Source organism: Poeciliopsis prolifica, unplaced genomic scaffold, assembly GCF_027474105.1.
Source record: "Poeciliopsis prolifica strain line A6 unplaced genomic scaffold, Auburn_PproV2 SCAFFOLD046, whole genome shotgun sequence".
In the NCBI taxonomy this organism is placed as follows: domain Eukaryota; kingdom Metazoa; phylum Chordata; class Actinopteri; order Cyprinodontiformes; family Poeciliidae; genus Poeciliopsis; species Poeciliopsis prolifica.
The window spans coordinates 3,787,928-3,810,000 of record NW_026562421.1 but is presented as its reverse complement, the minus strand read 5'-3'; the positions used below and the strand labels follow the sequence as shown (position 1 = coordinate 3,810,000).

Genomic DNA, 22,073 nt, shown 5'->3' with positions numbered 1-22,073 from the left:
TAACTGGGACTTTCTTAGACTTGCAGTACTTTTATAAAATGTTTTAATTATTAGATGTTATAAGACAGATGATCTGTGAAAAGATCAATATCCTCCAATTTCTCATTGAGGTTCTGAAGAACATTTATCTATTTCTTCATCAATATTAAGCAATTATTTACGTAAAATAAGTATTGCTGAAAAGTTACTTCTAAGTTAGTTTTGTCTTATTTCAAGTGAACCAAGATATTTTCACTAGAAACTAGACCAAAATTACTTGGTAAGATTTTATAGTGTAATGAATGAAACTGACAGCAGAATGCAAGCAGACAATTTACAGGAAAGGTGAACAACATACTGAGTGTTTTTGCAAACCTACTGAAGGCGAGGAACGGTTTGAAAGAGCTTCCAGGATGAAACGTGATGAACTCGGGATGTGGCCTGAACCAGGGAAGGAAAACAGTTCGACTCACGTTGTATTCGGGCTGGACTTCGGCGCTGGACGTGGTGCTGCTGCTCTGGGCCGAGTCTTTGGAGTCTTGCTCCATCAGCTCCAAACATGGCGCCTGTGGCGTCTCCCTGGCTACGACGGCGGTGGCTCTGCGAGGCCCAGCGACGTACTGATGCAGAAAAACACAAGAGATCAGATGAAAAACTACCATCAGGTTACAGCCTTTTATTTATAAATGTACGTAAAATATATTTATTTTATTTAATAAATTATTATCATACTACATTACTTATTTATAAATTATTTATATGCATATACACATATATATTATAAATGAAATAGTAATACTGTTATCCCTATTTCTGCCAGTTTAACTGTATTTATTCTAATGAAAAGGAGAAATTCAAAGTTGGAAGCTAAATAATAAAGATTAATAAAGATTAATAAAGATTAATAAAGATGAATAAAGATGAATAAAGATTAATAAAGATGAATAAAGATTAATAAAGATGAATAAAGATGAATAAAGATGAATAAAGATGAATAAAGATTAATAAAGATGAATAAAGATGAATAAAGATTAATAAAGATGAATAAAGATGAATAAAGATGAATAAAGATTAATAAAGATTAATAAAGATGAATAAAGATGAATAAAGATTAATAAAGATGAATAAAGATTAATAAAGATTAATAAAGATTAATAAAGATGAATAAAGATGAATAAAGATTAATAAAGATTAATAAAGATGAATAAAGATTAATAAAGATTAATAAAGATGAATAAAGATTAATAAAGATTAATAAAGATTAATAAAGATTAATAAAGATTAATAAAGATGAATAAAGATTAATAAAGATGAATAAAGATGAATAAAGATGAATAAAGATTAATAAAGATTAATAAAGATGAATAAAGATTAATAAAGATTAATAAAGATTAATAAAGATGAATAAAGATTAATAAAGATTAATAAAGATGAATAAAGATGAATAAAGATTAATAAAGATTAATAAAGATGAATAAAGATTAATAAAGATGAATAAAGATTAATAAAGATGAATAAAGATGAATAAAGATTAATAAAGATTAATAAAGATTAATAAAGATTAATAAAGATGAATAAAGATGAATAAAGATTAATAAAGATTAATAAAGATTAATAAAGATGAATAAAGATTAATAAAGATGAATAAAGATGAATAAAGATGAATAAAGATTAATAAAGATTAATAAAGATTAATAAAGATTAATAAAGATGAATAAAGATTAATAAAGATTAATAAAGATTAATAAAGATGAATAAAGATGAATAAAGATGAATAAAGATTAATAAAGATTAATAAAGATTAATAAAGATTAATAAAGATGAATAAAGATGAATAAAGATTAATAAAGATGAATAAAGATTAATAAAGATTAATAAAGATTAATAAAGATTAATAAAGATTAATAAAGATTAATAAAGATGAATAAAGATTAATAAAGATGAATAAAGATGAATAAAGATGAATAAAGATTAATAAAGATGAATAAAGATTAATAAATATTAATAAAGATTAATAAAGATTAATAAAGATTAATAAAGATTAATAAAGATGAATAAAGATTAATAAAGATGAATAAAGATTAATAAAGATTAATAAAGATGAATAAAGATGAATAAAGATTAATAAAGATTAATAAAGATGAATAAAGATGAATAAAGATTAATAAAGATGAATAAAGATGAATAAATATTAATAAAGATTAATAAAGATTAATAAAGATTAATAAAGATTAATAAAGATGAATAAAGATTAATAAAGATTAATAAGATTAATAAAGATTAATAAAGATGAATAAAGATTAATAAAGATTAATAAAGATGAATAAAGATGAATAAAGATTAATAAAGATTAATAAAGATTAATAAAGATTAATAAAGATTAATAAAGATGAATAAAGATTAATAAAGATTAATAAAGATTAATAAAGATGAATAAAGATTAATAAAGATTAATAAAGATTAATAAAGATTAATAAAGATTAGTAGATTAAAAACAGTCCAGAAGCTTCTGAACCCCGGTTACCAAACGGCAACAGAAAAAAGGGGGAGGAGCTGCCAGTCACTGGTTGCTACGGCCCCCACCAACTGTCAAAAGCAGCAGAGCAGAAGTTGATACATTATGTGTAGCGAGTATTTTTGGTCTAATCTCCAGTAAAATTTCATTTTTGCACTTGAAAAAATACAAAAACTAACCAACAAGTAAAATTAAAGTAAAATGCAGAACCTTGTTTAAGTCTGTGATTCTTGAACACTAAGCTGTCAAAACTAAGCTATTGGAGCTAAGCTATTGGAGCTAAGCTATTGGAGCTAAGCTATCAGAGCTAAGCTATTGGAGCTAAGCTATTGGAGCTAAGCTATTGGAGCTAAGCTATTGGAACTAAGCTATTGGAGCTAAGCTATCAGAGCTAAGCTATTGGAGCTAAGCTATGGGAGCTAAGCTATTGGAGCTAAGCTATTGGAGCTAAGCTATGGGAGCTAAGCTATTGGAGCTAAGCTATGGGAGCTAAGCTGTCAAAACTAAGCTATTGGAGCTAAGCTATTGGAGATGAATGTCCTCAGTATCAGAGGTGAGAAGTCCTGATATCACATTTTCTCTCATTTCATAATCTAATGTGGTAAACATTCATGAAATGTTTGATTGAAGCACTTCAAATTGCACGTAAACAGGTGATGAAATGAATAACATTTTCAGTAAAAATTTGATATTTATGTGATTAAAGTAAACAATCGGACATTTAGCAGTAAACATTTAATGTAATAATTAAATCAGATGAAAGAGCTTTAATTTAAATTTTATGTGTAATTAAACAGTTCAAAGTGATCAATAGAGGTAAATGTTATGAAATAGATCATCACACCTTAAGTAAATATTTGTTGTATTTAACATATTTCAGATATGAAGAATATGTAATAAAATAAATCCTGTCCTTGAATTTTATGTAACTGAACATTACAGGTAACAAATGTGATGATCATCTGAGGTAATACGTTTTATGATTTAAAAAAATATATTTTTTTTTAAATATAAAATTAGTTAAAAAATGAAGAAGGGGTCAAAATGTAATAAATATGAGTGAGTTTCATCTACTCAGTAGAACAATTTGACACTGATTTTAACTTAATGTGGCCATAATTTGGCAGCTTTTAACAAAAACATAATTTAATGTTAATATTTTAATAGAGGACAGTGTGCCTAGTGGAATACATGGATTACCACCTTTTGTATCAGTCAGTCATAAGGCTTTATTTACAGCAGTGTTTGATTGGGAACCAGAATCAGCGTCCATGAATCAGATCGACCTTGAGCTAATTGCCCCTGACTCCACAGAGCGCGGATATCCAATATCCAACCTGAAAACAACTTCACTGCGGTGCGAAACACAATGAAAACACCTGGAATAAATGTGTTGTGGTCTGTGGCCTTTAAAGATGGCGCCAAACGACGTTGGTTCCAAAGCTCTTTAATCTGCTACTGGAACTAAAATATTTTCATCAATATTAAGGAATTGCTAACATAAAACAAGCTCCTGTATCTTGCTAAAAAGGTTACTTGTAAGTTAGTTTGGCCTTATTTTAAGTGAACTAATTTATTTGTACTGAAACTGGGCCAAAACTACTTGGTACGTTGTTATGTTTTTGCAGTATAAACATGTTTTTTTTAACCCAGTTTTCCACATCGGGCCGAAACGATGTGCCGATAGCGATGCTAATATGGGATCGTCCCTGGCTTTTACCATGACGGTGCTTTGCTCCTGTTTGCGGTTCTGCCTGTGGTGCTTGGTCTGCGGGTTCGCCGCCAGGCCGGCCTGGTAGATGGTTCTTGGTCTGGGTCTCTGCCTCAAGCCCAACTGAGACGTTCCTGACGGCTTCTTCTGGAAAAACAGACAAACAAACAATCAAATAAAGCATCCTCCATCTGTTGGCACAAACAAAACGAGGCCTCCATGTGCTCGTAGCGTTACGTGGCTGTAGGAGTCCCAGTCTGGTTCCTCCTCCTCGGGCCTCTTCCTGCTCCTCTTCCTGCTTCCTCTCGTATGCTGGTTACCATCTGGCGAAGGATGTGGGAGCAGAAAGAGAGACGGGGGAGACGGAGATAGCAGCAGAAGGTCAAACAGATGGCGCAACAAGAAATACCTTCAAGACTCTTCCCTTCATCTTGGATCTAAACTGCTATATTCAACATTTTCTGTACTGAAGACTAGAAATGTCTCAATAAGAAATAAACCAATTAATCAGATAATAAATTAAAGAAACTCAGTAATTTACATTTGCATGATTTTTCTCTTTCTACCAGAAACTGGATGATAATTCAGTCTGGTATCAACTAGACCTTATTCTGAAGGATCATTTTTGTTCACAGTCTTCAGAATTAATTGGATTTATTTGGGATATTTAAAATGTCTTCCAGTTCCAGGGTTAAATGTTCATTAGATTTTAAAGTTTATACATCTTTGAGAATGAGTTCTTGCAAACTCTAACCACATATTTCTATCCACTTTTTAGTGCAAATATGTTAATATACTTGAAATAAGACAAAGACAATTGTTTCAGCGAGAACAGGAGCTTATTTTAAGTGAATAATTCCTAAATATTGAAAAAAATACTGGTTCCATCATTTTTTTCATGTTATGAGTGAAATAATCTTCCAGTAGAAATATCATTTTCTTCAGTATTTAGGTAATATTAGCATATTAGCTAAACTAATTTCAGCAGTTCTGCAGAAAATAAAACTGGAGCTCCAGTTGACGTCAACATTCCAGGTTTGGTCAGAGGGTTGAAACTTGGACACATTTGGGAGAAATGATCCAAAAATGAGTCCAAACTGGTTTTGAAATGGATAAAACTAGCAAACAGTGCACTTCTGGAATTACCTTTCCAAAGTCCAAACCTCAAAATGATCAGATCTCTGGAATGAAAATTAAAGTGGCATTTTAACCAGGAAGCTAAACAATTGAAATAATATATTCCAATAATCAAAATTGGCCAAGAGACAGTGGATCACTTAAAAATAACTGGTTTCCCTGCAAAGTGTTAACATTGGGGTTTTATGTTTATATTTTAAATTCATACGCCTAATTTTGACCAGAAAATCCACAACAAATCAAAATTTATTTGTTTTATAATTATGTCACTTTGGAGAAATAATGGTAGAAATGAAGCATAAAAGCCTCAGATTAATGGTCACAATGGGCGGATGTCATTTTAATTTTTACAGTAACTGCATGTTGAAACGTATTTAACTCTGACTTTTCCTCCGCAGAGCAGAATCGCCTGGCTTCCCTAATCCTCAGTTTAATACCTCTTGTGTTTTATTTCATTACTTTCTGCTTTTACTGCATTGCCATAAAACCAAAGTGGCTCCAGATGTCCACATTTTAAACACTTGGTGTGATTTTTACACTTCCATTCACGTTGGCATGACAGTGAAGTTGTTTTGGTGACAAACCATCAATTTTTAACACATTAATAACCCAAAACCCAGAGATAGCAGCACATCTCCTCTGTTGGTTCAGTTTATAACCGTTGATTGAGAGTTTTGAGGTAAAGCTGTGGATGTACCTTGTGGCGAAGCGGCGCCCCCGCTCTGTTTGGGGCAGAAGGGCGAGGGCGGCTCCACTGCAGTCAGCGGGCTGTTATCATTGGTCAACTCGACGCCACTGTCGTTCTCTGATAGGCCCTCGGCAATAAGGGGCGTATCTCCATTCACTGCTGCCTGGGGACGAAATAGTCTGATCAGATCATTTACAAGGTGAATGTCGCAGTGACCCCGCCCTCAGAGGGCGCTAGGGAGCGTGGCTCGGCCGACTGTCAACGTGATTTTCAAATCAACAATGGAATAAAATTACCTCAGATGATTATAAAAATTTATCAAACGCAGCTGTTAGAGACAAACCACCTATAAAAATATTTATTGAATACATTTTGTTATAGTGAAAATATATTTCTGTAATAGAAACCAAATCTGCACTGAGAACAATAAGCTGTTTTTAACTAATGACAGTCTGGTAGATTCGGTTTGATTGGAGGCCAAAATGGCAACGTTTGTTACATTTTGATGGGTGGAGTTTTACCTTCCAGCAGAACAACGACCCAAAACATGCAGATAAAAGTTAGAACAGCAGCAAAGTTTCAAAATGCTTCTTATCCAGTGAGGGAAATGGATACTTTGCAAACAAGATGCTTGCAAAACCAATGGCTTGCACTGGTTTTAGCTGTCAAGTTGTCCAACTTAACGCGCTAAATCTTAAATGTATGCATGATAAAATAAAAGAAAAGGGACGTAGAGCTTTGCTACCAATTGTCAACACTATATCAAATAAATAACAAAATTAGGTAAAAGTTTTAATTACACAAAAAATAGCGAGGGAGAGGAAGGTAGGTCAGTTATGCTAGCTTGACTATGACAATCGTAACATGTACATGTGCTGTGGAATTCTGTTTCGGTTCATAAAAAAAAAAAGGGCGACCTAAACACCAACTCTCTGACAGATCATCAGTAGAGCAGGTGTTCAAATTAATTAATCAGCCATGCTTGTGTTAGATTAGCTAAGAGCAGCTACAGCTAATCTAATCAGCTCAGCAGCCTCTTATCAGTAAACACAAAATAAACATCAAGCCTGAAAACAAGAAACTTGAACAAACTGAATGTTCTGTTCTTTGTTTTGGTCAGACAATAAATGCATTTCATCATATTACCAAGTAAGTTTAGTTAGTTTCTAGTGTAAATATCTTAGCACCCCTGAAATAAGACAAAACTAATGCAGAAGTAACTAATCAGCAAGATGTAGGAGCTTATTTTCTGTCAATACATCCCTTATATTGATAAAAAAAAATTGTTTCACTTGTAACGTGGAAAAATATACATAAGTGAATAATCTGCTAATGAAACAAGTATGTTTTAATCAATTCTTTACTTAGAACAAGTATAATAAGGTATTTGCACTAGAAACACTAAAAATACTTGGTGATATTTTGTGTTTTTGCAGTGTAGAAATATAAAAGATGTCTCTACAAGATAGATGCCACAGTTTGATAAAAAATGAAGCAAAAACGCCATAAAATCTCACCAAACGCACAGAATAATCAAGCTCAGTTTGACACGTATTTGAAATTTTCTCCTACATGTGATCCATAAAAACTGTCACAAAACAGACACCAGCTTCAGTTTTACAGTTCTGCTCGAACGTTGCGGTGCAGCGTTTTGATTCCTGACATTTTGACATTTAGATAAAATGATAACAGCTAAAAGGCACTAAAAGACGCCGACTCTGTCTGACTCAACACAAACAGTCAATGCTGAAGTTACGGCAGCTGCCTCAGAGAGCAAACTGTTTGTTTAAACTGCCTGTCTATACAGAGAAGCGTTGGGAAATAGTTGTGGAAGTAGTCATCAAAGCCGTCAATCCTCTATTCTTTTAAAGGAGGGTTACGCATTTCTGTCCGTAAAACCTGAAACTCCATAACCCCAATCCAGGCATTAGTTTTTCTGGTATGCTATAGAAAAAACTAACTTATCGTGGCTTTTAAATACTGATGGGAAACCATCAGGAACATCTTCCACAGGATTTAACTAAAGTAGCAAGCAGAAACTACAAATCAAATTAAATTGATCAGCACTTGTGGTTTTGGCAGCCAGGATTGTGGGGGTTTCTCCGTCTGATCTGGCAAATTTAAAGAGATTCATGATTAGCTATAAAAATAAACTTTATTTGGGAAACATTTATTTGAAAGGAACGGGTTGTTTAGTTTTTATTACTGTAAGATATTGTCACCATGTTGCAATGGATTATTGGGAATTGAGTAACATTTAGTACTTTAGAACATTAAATTAGAAGGTAATGCCTCTTCATTTCCATGATGAGGGCAAATGAGGATGAGGAAGACCATGAGGAAGAGAGGAAGATATGCTTGGATATGCTAACTGGAAAGGAGAGTGTTAGCTCCTGCTAACGGTGTCATCTCCTGCTAATGCTAATGGTGTTAGCTTCTGCTAATGATGTTAGCTCCTGCTAAAGGTGTCATCCTCCTAACGCTAATGGTGTTAGTTCCTGATAACGCTAATGGTGTTAGCTCCTGCTAATGCTAATGGCACTAGCTCCAGCTGAAGGTGTTGGCTTATTCTAACAGTGTCGGCACTGACACCTAGTTGTACTTTTATGTTGTTATAATTACACAAAATGTCATTTTTTCCAGATTGTTACTAACCTTAACCCACTATTGTAAACATTTTAGAAATACCATCATTGTTTTAAGCGTGTGACTTTGACACAAGGAGTCCCACCTTCTTCTTCTGTGGTATTGTTAAACTGTTTGAGCTCCTTAGATCCTCATCTTTTGTAATGTTGTTCTGTGGAAGAGATGGATGTTGTTTTCCTCTGAATGCATCCAGTTTATTTAGAAACAAAGTTAGATTTTGTTATAATCTCCATCATAATAAATAGATATTTATTTATGTGAACTTGTGATTGTAAAGTAGCAGGAATTAACGTAAAGTAGCAGGAATTAAGTAGCATAGCTGTGTTGTTTTGTTTAAGACTTGAAGCAGAAAGCAGGTAACTTGGTTGTATTCTGCTTGATGTTCTTGTCAGAATAAATAATAAAAATCTAATAATAATAATAAGAATAATAGTAACAATGACAATTGTTTATAACAACCACACATATAGCATCATAATAATTACCAATGTACACTATATAAATTCTTTATAATCTGTTAAATAACAATAAATAAAATAAGTAAAAACTAATGATAATAATAATAGTAGGATAGCAATCATAACCTACTAATAATGGTCATAAAGCATCATAAATATTCTGCAGAGATACCTGCAGCCACTTTAGCATCAGACCGCAGCCTGGGCCCCAGAGTTATACGGGGATTCTCAGTAAAAATGTACAGAGAATCTCAAAATGCTGCACAGACTTGCAGGACATGAAGTTACCAAAGCAGGTCACCCAAAGTTTACTTCAGATGTCATGTAGCCGCGGAAAAACCAAGTGCAAAAGCCGGATCCGAATGCACAGCAGAAAATGCAAATTTCTCTTCGATTTCCTATGAAAAAGCTGTTAAATTATGGATAAGTTTCTTATTAATAACATCATTATGAATAATCTCCACACCCATTCCTGACTGGTTCCAGGCCAAAGAGATCACTTAAAACCTGTCTGGCAACATGAAGCCAACCTGAAGCAAAGAGAACACATTGTGCCTCAATCTGAAGCAGAACATCTATCAGTCAGGGGAACGGTCACAAGTCGTCATCCAGAAACCGTTTGCTCACCACCATTACTCAGCCAACTCATCCAGGACGTTTCTCTGGAAGCCTCACTGACTCAGTGAAGGTCAGAGGTCACGAGCCAACAAGCACAAACTACAGCTGTGTCTGAGTTCAGGTCTGTGTCTGAGTTCAGGGTCTGTGTCTGAGTTCAGGGTCTGTCTGAGTTCAGGGTCTGTGTCTGAGTTCAGGGTCTGTGTCTGAGTTCAGGGTCTGTGTCTGAGTTCAGGGTCTGTGTCTGAGTTCAGGGTCTGTGTCTGAGTTCAGGGTCTGTGTCTGAGTTCAGGGTCTGTGTCTGAGTTCAGGGTCTGTGTCCGAGTTCAGGGTCTGTGTCTGAGTTCAGGGTCTGTGTCCTTCGGAGGCCGATTCCGTCACAGCGTGGCGACAAGGCCTTTCCCGCAATGGAAGGAGAAGAGCCGCAAATTATTTTGTTCAGTTCCACTTTAAATGACTCAACGTGATTTAGTACAATGTTTTCAGAATGTAAGTGTCTCAAATTTCTGCTCGGTTCACCAAAACGTGACCTGCTCTGACATTTCTGTGGAATCAACTCACTCTCTCGCTCTGTGGTTGCCTAGCAACGACCTGCCAGGTGACTAACACAGCAGCAGTTTTAAGTTTTGCTTCAGAACCGAAATAAAAATAAAAACCAACATGCAGAGAAAACTGGATAAAACAGTTTGGCTGTATTTCAGATATTTGAAATCTAATCAATAATTACTGATATTGACTGATTCTGCATTAAAGCGAGGGCCCCATTATCAGTTCGCACTCAGTGGTGACCAAACCAGTTATCAGGTGTTTCTTCATACAATTTGTCTGATTTTAAAACTTGTTTGATGATCTGAAACATGTAATTGTGACAAAAATAAGCAAAAATAGAAGAAACCTATTTTGAACTTCTTCACTGCCTTGGACCAACAAAACCATTAAGATCTGTAAAGATCTGATGACTTTGTGTTTTTGTGCTTATGATGTAAAGCACTTTGAAATGCCTTGCTACTGAAATGTGCTATAGAAATAAAATTTGATTGGTTGATTGATTGATTAAACTCCTGTAGCCGAGGTCAAGAGACTAAACTTTTTCTATTTTTCCACTTATTTCCAACAGTTCCCTACATATTCCTCAGAATGTGCACCTTTTCTTCCCACCGCCCACCAAGCCATTAAAGTTTTTCCACTTTGGCTGAAAGGCGTCAATCATTAAAGCAGGCGCCTGGGGGAAGGTGAGAAAAGCATTCCCACCACTGACAGATGAGCAGGTTTGCAGTTGAACAGGGGCAAGCCGCAGACGAAAACCTGAAAAGAGTTTCAGGTTTTCACCTTCGCTGTGACTCAGTATGTTCAGAGATTTCTCCAGGGTGTTTCTGTCTGTCTTCGTCTCGAACTATAAACTTCAAACGACGTTAATCTAAGACGCAGACAATCTAGCAGGAGTTAGGAGAGGAAGCAGGTGGAAAAGCTTCTCCTAAAGCTGCAGGTATTATACACTTTATTTAAAATTAACTACTGCAATACCATAATTAGTTGAAGCTAATGCTAAAGCAATAAACTGAACCATTTTGAGTTGTGGGCACCACTAGCCAAAAAACTTTAGTGGTGCTAGCCTTGAAGCTCTAATCATAATCATTAGTTCTGCTAATGCTAATGCTCTACAGCAACACACCATTTAGTAGAAGCTCTTTCTAAAGTGGTATGTTTAATCATTTTGAGGAGGGGACACTGCTAACTGAAAGGTTAGCTGCACTAACCCAATAGAGCTAATTATAAATGCTAACACTAAAACACTATGCAAACTAGGCATCAATGCCAACATGCTATGTTTAACCATTTGAAGTAAGGGGCACCGCTAACTAAAATGCTAACTCCACTAGCCTAACAGATCTAATTATAAACTGTAGTTTCGCTAACACTACAACACTATACACACAAGGTATTTAGCCAAAGCTAATGCTAAAGCGCTAAATTAAATGTTAATATTATAATGGCTCATGGTCTTTTGATCTGATTTGGTTAAAATGTTCAACGTGAAGTGGTCCTGAGACCACTCCAAAAGCAGGAAGTGGACTATAGCGCAGGGCATTCTGGGTAAATAGAAACATAGCAAATATGCTACCCTAGCATTAGCATGAGAGATGACTTGTCATCTTTTACCAAAGACATTAGAGAAATCCTGCAACTGCTAAAATCTGCTAAAATCCTACAACTGCAAAATTCTGCTCCATTTTGTTTAGATTTTGCAAAGGAAAATATGCCTTTTTCAGGGGTTTTATGTTGTTTCCTTCAGCAGGTCTCGGTGCAGTGCCTCTACAGGTGAGGAGGGGAACAGGTCGCCCAAAGAGTCCTTAATAGAACAGAATATGCAGGCCTAGATCGAAATCTACATGCAAAACTTCAACATTAAATGTCCATGTGGCATGTTTGCTTCACTTCTGTATCTCAAACAAAATGAGAAGCACCACAAGGTTTAAGAAACGCAGCCTATTCCCTGAAGAGTGCAGCATGTTTTCAGTGAAACAGCTGTCATTATCTATGAATTTCCAGAGACTGAAATGGGGCTGAAGGCGAAACTGGTAAACTCAAACTGACTCCTGGTAACAATGGAATTAAAGGAGAAATGTCTATCTTTGGCGAACATTTACATTTTCAGGAAACAGTCGTATAGCTGTGAAACTGGTCCTCGAGCCTCTGGGCGGTCATAAATCACCAATCCAGCTGTCAGGTCATGAGGAAACGTTAAGCTTCAGGAATGAAGCTAGAACGCTGGAACATGACTTGTAATGGCTCCTTAAAAGGGTCACACATATAATTACTGCTAGACAAACACATCTCTGGAGTTCAACATCTGCTTCCTTATGTTCTCAAATGAAAAAGCTACCGTTGGCTGAAAGTGAAGCATTGTCTCTAAATGTCAAATAATTTGTGTGGGTGATGTACATTTCAGGCCTGAAATTGCCTTTTTGTGCATTTTAAACTAACTTACCAGATATAATAATATCTTCCATAAATTCTAACGCAGTGGTTTACTTGAGTGTTTTGTAAACTTTCAGTGGAATAAAGTTTGGTTGATTGTTCAAATAGTTAGGAGTTTATTTCATGTTGTTATTTTGTTTAATATTAAAATATAATTTGGCTTTAGCTTCTACTAGATACCTTGTTGGCGTAGCGTTTTAGCGTTAGTGGAACTAATATGATTAGAGCTTTGTGATTAGCACAGCTAAGCTTTTAGCTAGCAGTGTCCCCTAAACAAAATGGTTAAACTTAGCACTTTAGCATTAGCAGAGCTAATGATAATGATTAGAGCTAGGGTCAGAATAGCTAACTTTTTAGCTAGCGATAGCCACAACTCAAAATGGATAAATGTACTGCTTTTGCATGTTCTTCTACTAAATATTGTGATGGGGTCGTGATTTAGCATTAGCCGGGATAATGATTACATTTAGAGCTTTAGCACAGCAGTGCAACTTAAAATAGTAAAATATAGCACTTTAACATTAACTTATACTAAATACTGAGTTGTTGTAGCGCATTAGCATTAGCTGAATAATGTTTATGATTAGAACATTAAGCTAGCAGTGCTAATCACTGGCAGCAACATTGGCTGATTTCCTACAAATGCTGGTTGATGAATGGGGGTTCCATCCCACATCAGTGTGTGACCCTGCTGGTGACTGTATGCATGGTTCTTTCTCACACTGATTGTTAAATTGTTCCATTATTTCATAATATACAGTCCAACAAACACCATAAACCAAGGAGTGAATTACAAAAAGCTATTTGTGCTTGGCGAGTTTTTCATGGGTGCAACCTGCACACTGAGCTCTGCTGCTCACGTTTCTTTACAAATGTTCTTCTGTTTAAAGAGAAAAAAACCTTTCCAGCGGCGCAAGATTTATTCCCAAATAGCACAAACACAAATCTTGCTTTTCACGCCAAGTCTCATTTTTAGCAGAATCTGCAGAAGAGAAAACGATGAACAGAAAAAGCGACAGATGGTTGAGGGAAGGAAGTCTGCTTTCAGATAGAGTGAGAGACGAGTGAAAAAGAGGAAGAAGTGGCAACGGACGAGGGGAGCCCCGTTGAGCCTTTATGACTGAAGGAGCAAATGTATGAAACAGGTTCATGACATATAATAAATCTACACAGACATTATAGCAAACATCTTTGCAACGTATAGTATTCAAATATTTTCATTTTCAATTCATTAAATCCTTTTATTCGTCTTCCTGCTCCTCCATCGCTGCGTCTACTCAGCGTTTTCTTGCTGCTGCCTTGTGCGGATGCAGCTGTTTTGTGTGCGCAGGAAGACGCCCTCACAACCAGCATGCATTCTCAATTAGAGCCGTGTGATGAGGTGGCACCGCCGTCCAGGCATCTGCCTTGGCAGCCAGACAGTCGCTGCCTTACAGCACAGCTGGGTCGCTCAGAGGTGTGCAGAGCCAACGCTGAGCTCTTCCTCTCACTTATCTGCTGAACTCTGCTGAACTCTGCTGAAAGCTGAGTGGGACGGGCGTCCAAACTGCGGCGCGGGGCCATTTGCAGCCCTCTGGAGGTTTTTTTTGGGCGGTCCAAATGAAGCAAACCTGACCTACAAGATTAGGTGGTTTTTGCATTTGGACACTTTTTCAACATGTTTTAGGACAGGAGTGTCCAAACGTTTGTCAGATGAGCCAAAATTGTTAAGTGAAAAGTTATGGGCCCAGAAAAATAATTTAAAAAACTAAAATTAAGCAAATAAAACATTTAATCACTGGGTCACAATAAGTCACAATTAATTACGATTAACCGTAATTAATTGTGATTTATTTACTTGATTTTTTTAAATCAAGATTGATCATTATTAATTAGAAATGAATCATAATTAATCACGATTAGGGATCTTGATTAATACTTCGTGATTAAATGTTTTAATCAATACCACTGGTCTATGTGTCTCTGTGTGTGTCTCAGTGTGTGTGTGTCTCAGTGTGTGTGTGTCTCAGTGTGTGTGTGTGTCTCTGTGTGTGTCTCTATGTGTCTCTGTGTGTCTCTGTGTGTGTCTGTGTGTGTCTGTGTGTGTCTCAGTGTGTGTGTGTCTCTGTGTGTGTCTCTGTGTGTCTCTGTGTGTCTCTGTGTGTGTGTGTGTCTCTGTGTGTGTCTCAGTGTGTGTGTGTCTCTGTGTGTGTGTGTGTCTCTCTGTGTGTGTGTCTCTGTGTGTGTGTGTGTCTCTGTGTGTGTCTCTGTGTGTCTCAGTGTGTGTGTGTCTGTGTGTGTGTGTGTCTCTGTGTGTGTCTCTGTGTGTCTCAGTGTGTGTGTGTCTGTGTGTGTGTCTCAGTGTGTGTGTGTCTCTCTCTGTGTGTGTCTCTGTGTGTGTCTCTGTGTGTGTATCTGTGTGTGTGTCTTACTGTAGCAGTCACGTTGCTGCTCTCCGACAGGATCGCTCCAGAGTTGTTGGAAGGCATGGCTGTTGTTGCTGACGGGTCCAGTTGGTTTCCTGACTCCTTTTCAAACCTGAGGAGAAAACGATGAAGAGGAGGATTAATCCTGTCATACACTCAGACCTCAGGGACATTTAGGACACCAATTAGCCTAGCAGTTTATGGACCCCCTGTGTTCCTCTGCTTGACTTTCTAACTGTGCAGAGTCTTCAAGAGGAGTGGCAAAAGCAAAGGAGAAGGATCAGCAGAGCTTCTGCCTCCTGATCATGTTTTTAAATTCCCATTACTGTGGAATATCGTTTCTGATACTCCGCAGTTATTATCTCTTGACTGCTATGAGACAACAATGCACCAAGATTGTTCAGTCAGAGGCCTCATCAGAACGTTGCAGAACTGACTGCTACTGTTAGCCACTAATTACTGATGAATAGTTTATTAGATTCAATTAGTTTCAGTCAGTTAACTGATACGGTTCCTTTGGCTCACAAGAGTCAAACTCCAGTCCTGGTGTCCTGCAGGATTTAGATGCACCACAGATAGAAAACCCATGTAGCGTGTAGCTAAATGCAGGTTATCTGCAACTAAATGGCAGATAATGTAAGAATAGGAGCATAAGGTAAATAGAGAAAGTGTGAGAGGAAGACTTCAGCTCTGGAGCCGACATGCCCATGCAGCCCTTCAGGTAAACAGATACAGTCTGGATGTGATCTGCAGCTCCGGCACCGCAAATGTGTCCCTACATGCTCAATAAACACAGCGCCGCTACTTCATGTAGCTGCATTCCTGTGAGCCTCCATGCTGGTGGACATGACTGATGGCTCTCAGGCGTCTGTGGCGCAGCGAATCCGAACCGGGTCGCACACGGGGTTCTGTTTCTGCGACGTCGCTGCAGGGAAGCGTGGAGGCGACCGGGTTTTAGCCGACACCCCGACTGCCCGAGTCACAGAAACCAGCCCCTTATTAGCGAGAGTGTGACGAGGATTTCTGAGGCTTAACCGCCAAAGTCATCCAGTTTACAAGGAAAAAAACTCGTTGTTCTGGGACTTCAGGCAGTATGTCAAATAAACTCAGAAACTTTTTTTTACAGTTTAAAGTAAACAATGTTCCTGTTAGCTAGCATGACGCTGAAAATGTATCAATGTATAATTGTTACGTATCAGTCGATATTGGTAATTATTTATTATTTTTTTGTTTTAAGGCTACCAAACTGGTTCTGTTTTACAATTTTCTCTGCAAGTCTTTATTTTTGAGCAGTTTGATTTAAGCTGCCGCTGTGGCAGTTACTCGGCAGGTCGTTGGTAGGCGACCGGAGAGCGAGTGAGTTGGTTGTTTCCACTCACTTTGCTCAGTGAGCTGAGAAGTTGAGCGGCTAAAGTATTTCACCTGCCTACATCACCCAGGATGCCGTGCGGTTCTGGATCGGATTTAAGTGAATATTCTAACAAAGTGACGATACTGAATAGTGAATATTCTATCAGACGTATTATCTATAGATATTGATCGCATGTTTATTTGAATCTAAGTTGTTATTGATAAATTGTGTCAAGCAGTCATCAAACAGGAATGAATACTTTTAGCACATGGTGACATATTTTGTGACGTTATTGTGCATCATTTTTCACCTTCCAAGCGATGGGTGTTTTCCACAAACGACTCGATTTGACTGGGAACCAACATGGCAACATTTGCGACATTTTCATTTTCTTTGTGTAACCTATTCTCCTCGTCGCCTGTGGGGGCGCTGCACCAAGAACCAATCAAAGAAAGACAAGAACGACTTCCTTCTTCACCAAATGCAAATAAAAAACTGAGTCGTGTCAGATTTAATGGTTGTAGGATTTTGTTTTTTGTTGTTAGCTAAAGATCTCAGCCCATTTCTCCCGCTAGCGCTAGGCTAATGCATTTATTTTGGTTATATTTACCCAGAATGCCCTGCACCTTAGTCCACTTCCTGCTTTTGGAGTGGTTTCTGCTCCGCTTGGCGTTCACATATGGATTCAAACCACACCAGATTTCGCTCCAACTGAACCGAGACCTGCACTGTAAAAACACAAAATCTTACCAATTATTTCTAGCATAAATATCTTAGTACACTTAACACAAAACTAACTTATAACTATATTTTTAACAGAATAGAGATTATTTTAAGTAAATAATTTATTAATATTGATTTTTTTTAAAAAAAGCTCTGGTTCCACTGGAAGATTATTTCACTGAGATATTTTTCCCATAAGTGAAACAATCTGCCAGTGGAACCAATCTTTCTTTTCCATTTTTTTTTATCATGATTATAGATTATAGATTTGAGTTCAGCATGAAGTAATGTTCCCACCGCATGATAGGTTTTTGGAAAAAATGTTACAGTTTTAGAGTGAAGTTATTTCCTGTGACCAAATAAACACCCAACCATGAATATGCTGTCTGCTTCACTGCAAAAACACAAAATCTTTCTCAGGATTTTTATTTGGTTTCCACTGCAAATATCTTTCCACACCTGGAGTAAGACAAACAAACTTCCAAGTCAAATGTAAGACCTTGTTTTAGGTCAGTAATTACCGAATATTGATAAAAAGTTTTTTTAATGTCTTGTTTTGTAGCTTTTAGCTTTCTTTCAACATGAACAGCTTAATCAGACGCAAGAAATTAATTTATAAAAACAGTTAAATATAAGAACCTATTATGTGTGCAGAAAGAGCCTCTTTCCCACAGCTGTTGTTGCCTTTAGCCAGACTTAGTCTGGGCTCCTTTTGCATGAATCTTTTTCTAATATATGCAACATGAATCAGTCAAGTCCTGCTGGAAAATGAAATCAGCATCTTCAGGAAGCTTATCTGCAAACAGAAACATCTCGATGCCATATTTGCTGGTAAATGGCTGAACTACGGTTGTGACGCTTCCCCAACTCCTAAAAGGTTGCACTTTACAGTTACTGTCACTAGCACACACTTCTTCCTTCCACTCAACTTTCCAACATTAACCTGGGACAAAAATTAAAGCTTAATTTTGGTTATTTAACCTGTTAAGAGAAAAATTGAGGTTCATTTTTCAAAACTATATTTTTACCATGTTATTCATTCATTTATAAATGTTACAGTTACAAACTAACTATCTAATTAGCAGGATAAGTATTTAGCTTCAATATAAATATTTAGCACAGACAAAAACATTTTGCTTTTTGCAAATTTATGTGCCAATAACTGGAAGACGACTACATTTAATTTAATTTATTTCATTTTTATTTAACCAGGTGCTATATAAATAAAATTACCTTTACCTTTAGAAATATTATTTTCTTAGGGGCTAAAACACTCACATTTTTGCTGTTAATTTTTGACTTTAACGTTATGGACGGGTCAGCATGAGGAGCCATCTTGTTTAGCTCACAGGAACAACACCGACTGTTCATAACAAGCAGATTAGCGAGGCGATGAGGCAAATTAAAACCTTATTCAGCTTCTTCATATCAGGCCAGATGTTTCAAATTACAAAGTTATAAACCAAGTTTGGTCCAGTTTTATCCACTTCCATTTTGATGTTATTCAGGTAAAAATTATGCATCCTGTCAGTCACATCAGCAGGAATTTGACACTTTCCACAAACCAGGAGAATAATTACCTCCCATTACTGAAACTTCCTAAGACCCACATTAACACCCTGATGGGACAAACTGTGAGAAAAACACAAATTCCTCACAGATAAAACCAGAAAATGTGCCTGGGCGGGTATTAATTAGCTGTTTTGTCTCTTTCTGTTCCAACTCAGTATTTCAGATCTTTATCATGACACCAAAAAGGAGACAGACTGGGAACATCCTGGAGCGCCGGGGAGTATCTGACACCAGGATGGAAATGATCCTCCGGGCCCCGTGGCCGGTTCATCACGACGCAGCAAAAACAATCCAAAAGGTTCAGGATTTACCCAAAAACAACCCGAAGGGAACAAAACCGCATTTAACGTAACAAAGTCGGATTATTTCTCACATAAAAACAAAATTTCTCTGGGAAAAGTCCAATCTTTTAACTACAACTGGTTCTGCTGTGAGATTATCTCACAATTTAATCCAGAATAATTTGATAAGCATTGGAGTTCAGCTGAGCTCGACCATCAACAGTTGGTCAACATTTACACTCATAAAGTCTCGTGTGGTTCATAACAAACATTTAAAATGTGGTATATTTTAAAAACTTCATGTTTTAAAGTCTCGGGCATTTTACCCACATAGCCAAGTTTTATAACAACAGATATCTTCACTATATTGTTGAAAAAAAAAAAATAGCGTCATACGCCCAGGAAAGATTTTAGCATGAATCCTGTACTAAACATGCCAAACCCACAGAGGGCAGTGTAGCACAAAGCTAAGACCTGTAAGCCAATCAAAATGCTTCAAAACAATCACAACTTCCTGTTAGGAATTCAACTGTTTTTCTTTTTTATTCAGAATAAAAAAGTTGAAAAGTACAAGACAATGATGATTAGAGGCCTAGTCAAAGTCAACGGGACTCTAAATCTCTGTTTTCCCCAAAATAATTATAAACAGAAAATTTGCTAGCATGTCTGCAGGTTTCCAAAGGAGATTCATTTCTTTGGGAGGCCAAGTCATGGAAAAGTTTGGGAAGCCTTGGACTAGGCCTTGGATGCTTATGCTGCGTTCAGGTTCAGCTGGCTGAAATGACAATCTCTCACACTTCGGTTACCTAGCAACAACCTGCTGAGTAACTGGCGCAGCAGCGGTTTAAGGTTTTGCCGTATAACTGCTTAGAAATAAAAACCACATAGAGAGAAAACTGGATAAAACAGAAAACGTCATTCCACCAATTTATCTGTATTTCAGATATTTAAAACAACAAACTAATCAATAACTGATATGAAAGTCTTCTATTGTGACACATTTTTCAGTTTTGAGTCAGGAGTTTCATTGTTTTCCTACAGAGCTGAAACCGAACAAACATTTCCACTGCAAGGAGAAGCTGAAACGTTGTATCCTCAGCGCATAACTTCTCTGCATCTTTAGTGACAAAGAAAGAGGTTGAAATAAAGCAGCAGAGAAAGAGCGCAGGGCAGAGCGAGGGGCCAACCGCTCAGGGTCAGGGAGGACAAGGAGGCGGCGGCGCGGGGGATCACATCAAAGCCGCGCGGTGGCCAGAGATTAGGGTCCGCTTTGCTGGAGGGACCGGCCTCTCCCCGCACGGTGTGCATGTGTGCGTGAAGGGGAGCCGAGCCCCTCGGGTCTTTCTCTGGCCCGCATTCCACGGCCCTCGTTACTTTATGGCCCCTTCCCGTCCAGAACCGGCCCCGCAGCCAAGCGCCGCAGGTCCCGTCCCAACACCACGGACACAAATATATCCACTCTGCCTCAAAACAAACAAAAAACATCTCTTTGAAAAACTAAAAACAAAAATGAGATTTTCTTTAATCTACTTAACAAAGCCTTTGATCTTTGGGAATGTGTTCTTGTTATTATTTTATTTAAAAATAGGCTCAAAACAAAATTTTAATTTAACGAATAGTCAGAATTATAATAGCATGATATTAAAGTGTTCTGCTGATTAAAACTAAACATATCTCATCTGTTCTCAGCAATAAAAACAGAATGTTTATTTTTAAAAACTTGCTGTAGTCAGCAACGTTTTAGTAGTGGCGTAATTAGTGGTCATGTTTACCATGACAACAGAGGGAAACCAGATGGTCACTGTAATTTTTAAATTGATGTAGATTTTAATTGAAAAGTCATAGTTTGGTCCTAATTTATTCTCAAATTGTAGTCGAGGGGGCCTCAAAAGTTATATAGGGAGCACAAATGGCCCCCGAACCTCGCTTTGAACACCCCTGATCTCGCTACAGCATCTCACTCGTAAAAGGAAATTAAACAAACTAAAACACTTTTGGAAAAGCTAAACGTTTATGAGCAGAAATTTAAAAGCAAGTGTTGATTTGCAACTGTAATAACTATAAATAATAATTATAACTGTTATATTTACTACTAATTATTATAATGCTGCTGTCTGACGTCTGTGTTCTTCTTCTGGGTGGATTTTGGTCCAAACTGGGTCATATCAACAGGACAATGTTTACAAATTCACAACAACAAATCAAGAAGTTTCAACGGCCCAGTCAAAGTCCAGACCTAACCAGGATTAAAAAAGCTCATGGACTTTGAAATCAAAGGATCTGCTAATTTTTAATGTATGAGTGTGAGTTTATTGCAAACTTTCTGCATAAAAGGTAAAAAAATTGAAGTGCTACCTCCCACCTGCAGGTGGCAGTATATGTTAGTACATGTATGTTGGTAAGAAAAACCGAGATATTTATGTTTTTAGAAAAAGCTCCTTCTAGTTCACCTCCAAACGCGGTCTGGGTTCGGTTGAAGTGAACTCTGGTTCAGTTGAATGCATATGTGAACATCAAGTGGACCAGAGATCGCTCCAAAAGCAGGAAGTGGACTACAGCGCAGGGCATTCTGGGTAAATTCAACCCAAAACATTCATGCTAGCCTAGCGCGAGCAGGAGAAATGGAGAAATTTAAGCCAAAGATAAAGATAAATCTTCCAACCACCAAAAGCTGACGCCTCCATTTTAGTCTCATTTGGTGAAGAAGGAAGTTGTGCTCAATGTCTTCTTCAGAGGATTCTATTATCTGTGATTCTTGGTGCAGCGCCCCCACAAGTGAGGAGGAAACTGGTTTCTCAAAGGGTTTGGTTGGTTTTTCACAGACAGTTTAACATATTGCAGTTCATCTGAAGGCAATGCAATGCTGGGTTCTGTAGATATCTTTCTATTCAGATCATTTTTATCCACAATGATGCCTGGATCTCCTGAATTAAACGTTTCTGCCTCTGTTTATTGGTTGAATTGGCAACTTGCAAGGAAATCACAGTATTTCTTTCTGTCTCCTCCCGTTTTC

General features: G+C 37.0%; 1 protein-coding gene across 1 annotated transcript in view; it reads right to left on the bottom strand.

The window, feature by feature from the left end:
* LOC129377207 (DNA (cytosine-5)-methyltransferase 3B-like) overlaps nucleotides 1-22,073 on the bottom strand; it is a 34,067-nt gene that overhangs the window by 11,159 nt on the left and 835 nt on the right. Inside the window, 5 exon segments of the mRNA XM_055056999.1 lie at nucleotides 427-599; nucleotides 4,215-4,352; nucleotides 4,443-4,528; nucleotides 6,040-6,193; nucleotides 15,140-15,245. Of these exon segments, the coding sequence (XP_054912974.1) occupies nucleotides 427-599; nucleotides 4,215-4,352; nucleotides 4,443-4,528; nucleotides 6,040-6,193; nucleotides 15,140-15,245 (657 nt within the window).